At 51.1% G+C, this 10,796-nt stretch overlaps 1 protein-coding gene across 2 annotated transcripts in view; it reads right to left on the bottom strand.

The window, feature by feature from the left end:
- The window catches only part of BRAP (BRCA1 associated protein), a 13,049-nt gene continuing 2,253 nt past the window's right edge, over positions 1-10,796 (bottom strand). For both annotated transcript variants that reach the window (XM_014308256.2, XM_031059515.1), the window contains exons 3-10: positions 10,512-10,625; positions 9,931-10,079; positions 8,081-8,156; positions 7,436-7,574; positions 6,415-6,524; positions 4,782-4,871; positions 2,960-3,063; positions 1-1,942 (exon numbers count right to left, since the gene is read on the bottom strand). In XM_014308256.2, coding sequence (XP_014163731.1) covers positions 1,582-1,942; positions 2,960-3,063; positions 4,782-4,871; positions 6,415-6,524; positions 7,436-7,574; positions 8,081-8,156; positions 9,931-10,079; positions 10,512-10,625 — 1,143 coding nt within the window. In that variant the 3' untranslated portion in view covers positions 1-1,581. The remainder of the gene's footprint in view (positions 1,943-2,959; positions 3,064-4,781; positions 4,872-6,414; positions 6,525-7,435; positions 7,575-8,080; positions 8,157-9,930; positions 10,080-10,511; positions 10,626-10,796) is intronic.

Here is a 10,796-nt window from a genome sequence, read left to right on the forward strand (position 1 = left end):
CAGATCTCCAAACCCAAGCAGGGGATGCCCAGAGTGCACTACCAGCCCTGTAATTCCAGTGAGGAAGTTCAACTCTCTCTGTCCATGCAGGCAGGAAGTGGATGAGACCCACCCACCTTCCCAGGGTCATTCCAGGGACTGGGACTTGTCCCTTTCAATGGGCCAAAAAAAGAACAACTTCTAGCAATAAAGGACTGGCTGTTTCATGCCTGTGTTCCAGGCTGGACCTGCTCAGCCAGAGCTGTCTCAGTGTTCCAAACTAAGGTCATGATTGTTCCAACAAGGACCAGGATCATCCTGTGGCCTGGAAAGACAACTGGGGACTCCCCTGCCATTTTTAACAAAAGATCAGCCTTTAAATGCTCTGATTCTGAGCACAACAGCAACCAGGACAGTCGCTTCTCCAGGGAAAAACCTCCCACCCCAGAGCACTGAGTCTTAGATTCTAAGTGAAAACCAACAGAAAACCCAAACCAAAGCAGATTTGTGCACAAAATTCCCTTCCAGGACCTGTGTCCCTTTGGGGCAAGTCACACAGCAGCTCTGCCAGCTGAGATTGTGGATAGTGCCACGTTTTGGTGAGCACAGGAACTGAACCAAGAGCTGCAGCTCCTGGTGAGGACCCGGTGGAGGGGCAGCTCCAGGAATGTGGGAAGAGCCTGGAAAAGGCTGTGCTTGTCCCTCTCCTCACCTGGCTCTGAGGAGAACAGCTCTGGAGCTCCCAGCAACACTGCCAGAGCAGCTCAGGCAGGGGACACACACACCCCAGTCCAGGAGCACTGGGAATGTGTTCCCCAACTCACAGATGACTCCGCTTAATTTGTAGAAATATCTATAAATTAACCACATTAAACAGCACCCAGAACACAAAACTTCCACCCTTTCTGCCCCACAGGCAGCACAGCAAGCACTGGCCTCTCAAAGGCCACCTTTAAAATTAAGAGAGATCAGAGGAAAGTCCCTTAAAGCCTTTGAATTCCCAGACCATTGGCCTTCAGGACTTGCCTGGTTTCTTACACCACTAAGATGGTTTATTTTCCACACCTCACTCCTTTTTCTTTCCAAACTACAGCTCTACTCCTGCACAGGCAGTTCTGCAGTGTCAGGACTGCACATACAAAAAGGAGATGTATAGAACCTAATTTACACTGTTTTATTAAATAACTTCTTAATTGAGAATACTTTTAATCCAGGAGAAGAACTGGAGAAGCCTTACACACCGGGCTGAGCCTACTCTACAGCATCCCCACAGGGAATGGGATGTTGGCTATGGACACACCCCACACCCCCCCACCCCAAAACACTCTCCAAGAAAGTCAAATGCATGACAGGAGGGGCTCTGAAAAGGAGGGAAGGCAAAATGGTCACCAAGATCTGCCTAAAAACAGCTAAATAGTGCAGTGAAATGCTTTTAAATACCACAGACACCTCCACTGACTTGCAGCCAGTTTTATGAGCAGCTCTGGAGACAATTTCTAGCTGAGCTTTAGTGAGCTGGGTCTTGCCAGCCCGAGTCCCGAGGTGAGCCTGGCCTGCTGCTGGCACGGCCAGTTCCAGGGTGGCAGCAGAGAATTCCTGTGCTCATTTCCCTCTCTTGCCACGGCCTCTCCTGGAGGAAGGTTTGCCTGTGCCTGCTGTGGAGGAGCTGGCAGAAGATGCCACTGCAATGTTGATCTGTCCTTCCTGGATCTCCTGGCGGGTCTCAGCTGGGAGGTGGTTGATTTTCTGTTGTGTCTCCAGGTAGAACATGACATCCCTCAGCTGCTCCTGGATCTCAGAGATCTGCAGGTCCTTCTGCTCACAGGTTTCCTTCAGCACCCTCTCCTCCTCCTTCAGTTTGTTCTGCAGCAAGGCCTGGTTTGCTCGCAAGCACTTGTTCAGCTCCTGCTCCTCCTTCAGCTCGTTGGAGAGCTTTGCCACTTTGTTGTTCAGCTGGGAACACCTTGCAGAGAGAAGCAGGAGTCAGGACAGCAGCACTGCCCACCCAGACCAAACACCACCTCAGCCTTTTCACTGGATAACTGACCCCCAGTCCACCAACTCCACCTGGAATTTGGTTTTCCAGCTAAGATGGGCAAGGGGGGGCAATACAAGATTCTGAAATTCCCCCCAGGTCAGGCAATTCCATCTCATGCCAACAGCACAGACAACAGGCAGGGTGTGCCTGGGAGATGGAACTGACCTTGGACACCCACCTGCAGCTTTTGGAATGGGTGCCAAAAAGGGCACAGGGATTACAAGGGACCCTGAGAGAGCTGAGTGCAGTCAGGGTCCTCCTGCCACACTCCAAGACCCTCAAAACACCACTTCACTGGAAGGAAGATGCTCCCATAAGGGTTACAGCCCTGTGATTCACAGACAGGGCTTCCTGCTCCCAACAACTCTGCTTTTGCCCTGGCAGTTTGCTGGCACCCTCCTCTGCCCGTTTCCCACTGAGGAAGGTGAGCAGCATGGAGCTCAATGCCTGTGCTCCCTGCTCCAGCCAGGACTGCTGGGCAGGCCCTGGGCTGGGAGGAACAGGGACACAGTCCCACCCAAGGATTGCATGGATCCACAATTCCCAGGCTGGACATCTTTCCTCCAGGCACTTCCCAAGATCTGTGTTTTCCTCTGGGCTGGGTGATGCCCCTGCTGAGCTGCCTTTCATCCCTCTGGATGCACCCACCAAGGGCAGAACAGGCTGGCATCTCCCTCAGAGCAGGGAGGGGAAGGATCCCTGAATGCTGAACACGCAGAGCGTGGAAAGGGAGCTCATGGCCCCAAAGCTGGGCTCACTCAGACACTTCCCATTTGTGAACACCTACAGAAATCAGAGCTTTTTATAAAGCAAGCCATGTTCTCAGTATTGCAGCTTAAACAGCTCAAAACCCAGGAATAGCAGGAGTTTTTTTTTCTTTTTGGATGTCAGTGCACGGTGTTTTAATGGCTGCATGGAACTAAACCTGGCAGTGGTACCCACTTCCTCTCCACTGACTGCTTTTCTTTGAGCAAGTCATTGAGCCGCTGTTCCAGACTGTCACACTTCTCAATGGTCTCTTTAAATTTGGTCTTCATGTTGTTAATCTGTAAAAACAAACACAGGGGCATTTCCAACAGCTCAGAGTCCGCTGCCCTTTCGTCAGGACACTTGGTTTTCCAGAGCTGTTTCCAGACTTTGACCAATTCCTCTCCCCAGGTAAGGAAAGCTTGGAGCCAAGGCTTTGTTCTGGTGAGGACCCCCCGTGTTACCCTTGGATCCCAGACTCCCAAGGAGCCACGTTGCCGTGGAAGCTGCTCCCACAGAACAGCAACTCCGGCTGCAGATCCGTGCCAGGCACTGCCAAAAGCTGCATCAGCTCCTTAACTTCTTCCTGCCTGCATCCAGCACTCCTTTGGCCACTCTCTTGTGGTTCTGGATCCATCAGCAAACTCAGATTTCCACCTCAAGGCTGGGTTTTTGCTCATTTTGAACTAGACCTCAGAGGATGAGAGTGAAGATGAACAGGGGCTGACTCAGCACTGGCCCACTGACACCAATATCTCCCAAACACAAACACAAACATCCCCTGGCCATGGCCTTCCTCCTCCCTCTGCTGCTCCTGGAGAAAGCCAAGCTCTCCTGCTCCAGGTGTCAAACCTCCAGCATGAGACTTACAGGAAATTTAGAGTCAGGAATTCTTGTTTCCCTTCTGTTGGCACCTCCAGCACGCTCAGAGGCTGTGGGGCAGGAATTTAATGGGAAATGCTTTCCTGGAGGAGCAGCCTGCACTAATGTCAGTGTCAGCACACACGGGTGCAGAGCAGGTTTGAAACCTTCCAGTCCTAATCAGGGAATGCTGGTGCTGCTGATGGTTAATTTGGGGAAGTAGCCTGAGCACTGATAATGGAATACACTGCATGGTGGCACCGATCCAGACCAGACTTCCATGGAACAACTGCCATGGATAAAATTATTTGGATCTTTAAACGTGAAACCACGTTTGGAGCAGGGATCAGAGTGGTTTCATTCTGAAGCTGCTTTGAGGATTGTGTCTCCTGGCCACCTCCAGGATCATTTTTGATACATATTTTCCTTTTGTAAAGCTCTCCATAAGATTCCTGGAACTGTTCTTTAGGACAACCACTTCAACAGTCACAATTTCTATTTTTACTTAATTGCAGACACTTAAATGGTTAATTAGAAGTCCTGAAGAAAGTTAAGGACTTAATTCTAAATCCTGACTCACTTTAGACCTGGTTGAAAGGATGTATGTAGAGTGAACAAGCAGTAGAATATCCTCCCTGGATTTTTCCTGGTGACATTTTGAAGCAGTCCTGCCTGCAGGATGCTTTATAGGAGGAGACTCTGAACTTTTCCCAAAGGGTGATGAGGAGAAAGAAGGGATCAAAAAGAAAGGGCAAATCAATATGCATTTGGAGCAGAGAGACAGTTCCACCTTCTGCAGCCGAGCAAATTAAAGTCATATTGTCTCTGCTCCACCACCATTCCCTGGAGATCTGTGTCGGAGAGACGGATGGCTCCGGGATCCTGCAGCACCACGCTGCCTTCCACCACTGCTGCATTTCCCCAGCAGCACATTTAAATCAAGCTGCAATCTTTGTGGCAATCTACCTGCTTCTGCACCACTGAGCAGCAAATTGCTCCCTGGGAGCAGCCAGATAAGGGACAGATCCATCTTGGAGCCAATTTTCCCAGCTGGGAGCGGAGCCGGCTGCATGAGGCTCAGCCACAGATCCAGCAGCTCCTTCTTCTCCCACTGAACAGGGCCAGGACCCTTCCCAGAGCCCAGGGCAGAGCTCACCTCTTCAGCCGTGTCCTTCTCAATCCGGACAATCTTGTTTTCCCAATAGATCCGCTGGGATTCCAGCTGGCTCGTCAGCAAATAGGAATACTACAAACACAGAGACACAGAGCACTCAGGGTGGCCCTGCTGCTTAAGGAGCCCTAAGGGTTCCAACCCACAATCCATTTCATCAATTTAACAGATGAAATCAGGAGGTTCTGGACACCCAGCCCAGCTGCAGATCCATTACTTTCACCAGTTCAGTTTCCCAATCAAGTAATTTTGGGTTTTTTTGAAATTAAGGAAAGCCTTTACAGCACAACAAGGATCAAGTGAAAGTATCAACCAAGAATTGTTCAAGGAGACAGATTTTTCATGGGAATAGCAATAAATGTCTACAGGAAAATGAAGCACCACCCATCCCTGTCCTGAGAGTCTGAGATTCCAAAGGCTGAGGGGAAGAGTTCCCATCCACAACCCAAACTCCAGTGCAGTAGGATCAATGCACATATCCAGTTTCCTCTAAGGAGATTTCTGGGAAAGCACCCTCAGCTCTCTGTAACCAATTACTACTTCCCAATTACTCTTCTCCAACATGTACGGCCCATTCCAATGTCATTTTGGTATCTGAACAAGGATCTATGCCCTACATTCCATCTTTTCCCTTTTAGTTCTGCAAATGAGTCATGAGAAGGTTGAAAAAGGTGATTACTCCTTTTCATCAGCCTAATAAGCATCAAATTAGGCATTCACTAGAGAATTAAACATGCACAGAGCCTTGATCACTCTCAGTAATTTCTGAGTGCCAAAACACTGCCAAATTCATTCTCTCTTGAAATATTTCAATCTCATTAGACAGAGAGATCTCACATGCTTTAAGCAACCACCTCACAGAAAAAAAAGGGTTAAAATTAGCTGGTTTAGCATCTAAGTGTTATTCAGAAAATTCACTGAAAAGCAACCAAATATTTATGTGAGCACCGAGCTGCTCCAGTCTGGTCTCTGTGGGCTGTTCCTCCTCACAAACCCTCGTGTCTAATGCGGCTGAAATCGTGCTGCAGTGGCTGCTCAGTGAGGCAGGCATTTCAAGCTCCTCTCCTTTAGTTAGGAGAAGCTGGGCAACAGGTACAAAAAATAAATAAATCATTATCTGTTCAAGGGAGGGGAACAGAACAGGGCTGGCATCAGACTCTCAGCTCTCTGTGCTCGCCAAGGTGAGCGCACAGCTGTGGATTCCTGCATCCTCCTTCAGTTTGGGAGCTAAACCACCCAAACTGACAGTGCCACACAGATCCTGGCTCTGAACCCAAGACAGAGACCCACTAGGAAGGGTCTGGGGAGTGACTCAGACCCACTTCTCCCTCCAGTGCCCCCTGTTTGCAGCAGCATAAGCAGCTCTGCTTCAATCACCAGTGACCACAGGACGACACTGCAGCCAGCTCTGCGCTGCATCGGCTCTGCAGAGCCACGGAGAGGCTTAAAAAAAAATTAAAAAAAAAATAAAAAAGGCAGTAAACCCATCCTGCTCCTGCCTGGAGACAATTCCAGGCTGGGAGCAGATCTGCTGCCTCAGCTGATGGGATCGAACCGTGGTTGTGGCGGGGTTGGAAACATTTCCAAAATGCAGAGTCCAACAAGTGAAAATATTTACCTCTAATTGTAAGGCATCAATTTTCTCCTCCTGGCACATATCCCCCTCACACTCGTACTGAACTAGCTTGCCATCAGTTTTGCTTGCCACCAGCCGATGGACATAATTGTCTGGGGAGAGAAAATCCAACCATGGGCCCTCAGATCTGAGCAACCCCAATCATGGAGCACAGTGAAACCACCCAGACCCTGCCCCTCAGCGAGGCACAAAGCCAACACCACATGCCTTTGTTCTTTAGCAGATTCCTCCCAGCCACCTTATGGGCTATTTGGAAAAAATACCTTACGGGGTGTAGCAGACCCCATAGAATTGTCTAAGACCCCATGGAGGGCTAAGAGTTAACAGTAGGAATTGCTGAGTCATGGTGAGACAGCAAAATAAGCTCCTGTCTTCTGCCTCTGGGACCCCAGCTTACCTCTGTAACCCCATAGGTCACTTTCCCCTAACCCCTACTACTGGACAAGTTTGGATCCCTCTGTACCCTATAAAAAGGGGATGTTTTAGCCCATTTGGCAGAAGAAGAGCCGTGGCTGGAACCCTTCACAGACCCCTCAATAAACCATCGCTGTGGAACCACCAGGAGCTCTCCTTCTCTCCCTCATCTGCTTCTCCCCCTAGCCCACAGGTGCCTTAGCAAGCAAAGAGCTGAAATCATAAGAGAGCTGATAATCACTAAAGAGCTGAAATCCACTGAGCTTGCTTAAGGTAGCCACAGCTACAAGCAGCCTGGGTATTTGGACACTGTCTCCAAGAGGGACTGAGCTATCCAGATAGGACTGCCTTGCTTGGGGGCAAAGCCTGCTCTGGGGCAGGGGAGACTTTAATGAGGTATGATGGAAAAGGAGGAACAAACATTCCAGGGACGCTGGACTTTGTGACAGAGTCACCTTCCCAGGAAGCCGCTGCTAGAGCAGAGATGGCTGCTCCCCAAAGTCAGGGATTAACCCAGACACAACCTGCTCCATTGCCAGCACACTGTGCCCCTGCCCAGCCCCTGGGGGTGCCCGGGGTGGGGGCTCACCTCCGGCGTAGTCCCAGACGCGGTGGTTGGTGAGCTGCATGGCGTACGTGTGCTGCGTCTCCTCAAAGTGCTTGTAGGCGTGGCGGCTCACGTAGCGCCCGCAGCCGATGTGCCCGCAGATCAGACAGATCCACAGGTTCTGCAACACACAGGGAGCAGCTCTGGGGGGCAGCTCTGGGGGGCAGCAGCACCCCCACACAGCCTGACCCACCCCACACTGCTGTCAGTGGTTGCTTTCCTGCTCACCCCCACAGCTGGGAGGCCAAGGAGAAGGGGGCCCAGCCCATCAAAGGCAGTTACAGCCCTGCAGGGGCTGGATAAATCCCACCCAGATGGGAGAGTGGCCTTGGCTAAGGAATGAGAGGTCTCTGCAAGCTCTGGAGGGCACACACTGGAAGGGCCATCACCACCAGGCTGGTTTAGCTCCCTGCTGTCACCCTGATCTAAGAACCACAGAGATTTGTCAGAACAGGAAACCTGGGAGGTGACATCCCTTCCTAGCATTGATGCAACTCAAAAGGAAAGCTGATACCCCACTGGCTGGTAAAACCAGCCCAAAATCAGCCTGAGAATAAGCCCCAAAGCAACCCAAGCAGCTGTGCAGTCAGATCTAGGCCAGATCTCACCTTCCACCCACCTACTTACTTCTTGAACTCCACACTCAAAACACTTGTTCTCTTCCACAGGCTCTGGAGTCTGGCAGTACCTGCACACAGGGCACCTGGAGGGCAAAAAGAACATCATGAGACAGAGGGACCAACATCTTCACATTCCAGTCATGGAAAAGAGAGCCAGAGAGCTCCAGGGAAATGCCTTGTGCAGCAGAGGTTCCCTGTATCACCCATGAGCTCACACTCACCCCACCTGAATTCATTCCACACAAAGTTACTGGTTTTAAGCTGGTGACAGAACAAAGAACAGTTCTCCCAAAGCCATTTCAGCTGGGTTTGGTTTTGGTGCAGTCCAAGGGGTTTACACAGAAGCTGCACACTGAGGAAGGTCATTGGAACTACACAGTGCTGGGGACAGCCAAGTGACACTCTGCAAACACCCCTCAGTCCTTAAAACATCCCTGAGGAGATGCTTCAATCCCACCCCAATCTCAGCTTTTCCAGGAAGAATATCCCATAACTGTACCCTAAAAGCATCAGTAACAGGAAGATCCAGATCTTTCACCTCTTTTGGAACTCCCTTGGTGCTGCCACAAAGACAGAACACCCCAGAGCAGAAGGAAGCTGTGTCCAGCCCTGGAGCAGCAGCAGCTCAGCTCAGGAATGGGATAACTGAGGCTGCCAGGACTGTTGATGTATTTTTCATCAGCTGCAGGGTAAGCCCCAGAAATCTTCCAGGGAAGAGACAACTGGGCTGCAGTCAGTTCCTATGCAAATTCAGGCACCTGCAGCCTCTGTGGTGCCTGAGCAAGGAGAACAGAGGTTTTCCTTTGTCATTTCTTTAGACTGGGAGCATAAGCTCTGCTTAAATTGTACACTCCAAATTTAAGGGCTGTTTGGGATCTTGCTCCTGCACTGGCTATGCTCCACTGCCCCAAATTCCCAGTGGCTGGATTTATGGAGCAAAGCAGCCCTTCAGCCTGCACAGCTCCAAATCTGATCAATCTCACTGAGTTGTTACTCTGCCTTAGGAGTGACAGATCACAGAGAGCTACAATCTCCCTCACATTCCATTAGAGAATCCAGGAATTGGGATAGCAGGGATGGAGCAGGCACAGGGAGGATCTGTAGCCTCCGGCTGCAGGGTCTGTGCCTGCCTGAGGCGCAGCAAACCAGAGGAATGGCAAACACACCCAGCTGACAGCAGCACTTGGGGGCTCCAGGCACACCAAAATCCCACTGCACAGGGATTTGGGAAGCTGGGAGCACCAAGAGGAAAGGCTCAGTGGCAGCAAGGACAGCTGCTTTAAGGACAGACACAGGTCCAACCCCCAGCCTGCCCTGTGCCAGGGACACAACTTCCCACCACTCACCTGGAATAACAGGAGCCTCCCCTGCCTGACCTACTGAGCCATCTGGTCATCATCCCTTCTTCCTCTGCATTCCCCTTCCCTCCACACCTGCTCTTCCTCACCTCCTCTTCCTCCCCTCCCAGCATCCAGGTAGGGGAAGGCTGCAGGGCTCCCCACAAGGCCCCTGAGCTGCAGGCAGGAGCAGATCCATCTGCAATGCCAAGGCAGGGCCTGGCTGAGCTGCCAAGGCTGAGTGAAGCAGGGCTGTGTGTGCAGCCAGGCCTCTTTAGCCCAGCACTTCTCTCCTGGAGTATTTTGAGATAATCAGCACTCCTCTACAATTTCCCCTGGGAATCACTGTTCAATTACTTTTGGCAGAGAGATTTTTCTCCAGGAGCCCCTTAATGGGAAAAACTGAGCATGAGGACTTGCAGTAATTCCTGCCCCCACAGTGACCAGCAGAGCTTTGTCAGCACAACCCCCAGCACTCCAAGCAGGGCCTCAGAGGTGGAAATAAAGCCCAGGCTCTCACGTGGTGTCCTCCCAGCGCTGCAGGCACTGGCTGTGGAAGCTGTGGTTGCACAGAGTGGTCAGGATCCCGTTCACAGACTCATCCATCCTCTCCAGGCACACTGTGCATTTGGGCAGCTCTGTCAGGTCCATCACGGGCAGGCTGGCCCCCTGCAAGCACCAAGCACACAAACTGCTCAGCACCTTCCCAGCACCAGCCATCAACTCCAGCTTCCCCTCACTGCTGGCACCAGGGGTCAAAACCGTGACACAGGAACGCTGTGAGGCCACACAGTGCTTGGGAATTTATTGCAAAGGTAAGAAACTGATCCCCAACATTCAAAGGGCCACAGTGAAGGGGCTGCACCTGCAACCAGCCCCACTGTGCTCTGTAGATTCCCTAAATTACAACCCAAGGCAGGTTTAGGTCACAGCTGAGGCACAAAGTCCATGGAGTCACTACAAAAACTCTTCCCATTCCACTGGAATGGGAAATGGAGGTGGGGATGATGTATTAAGGCATTTTTGCTGCTTATTCTTTAAAAAAATCCTGTTAAAACCTTCTGAAGTGCAGGGGAAAAAACCAAACCAAACCAAACTTACATCTTCTGACTTGAAGACTTCAGCCCTCTCCACGTAGACGAGCTGGCAAACGTCCTCCTCGATGGAGTTGAACTGCCGGCCATTGCAGGCCATGTAGAAACTGTCTGCATCAGCCTGGGCACAGAGCAGGGAAACTGGTTACAGACAGAAAAACCCATCCAAGGGAGAGGAGGAGAAACCTCCCATATCCTCCCTTCTCCCCTGGAACACCAGAGGGGGTTCAGCCAGCTCCAGGCTCTGCAGTTTGGTGCTGGGTTTGGTATCAGCTCTGGAAGACACGAGTGG

The sequence above is a fragment of the Geospiza fortis genome, unplaced genomic scaffold (genome assembly GCF_000277835.1).
Source record: "Geospiza fortis unplaced genomic scaffold, GeoFor_1.0 scaffold145, whole genome shotgun sequence".
NCBI classification, from domain to species: Eukaryota; Metazoa; Chordata; class Aves; order Passeriformes; family Thraupidae; genus Geospiza; species Geospiza fortis.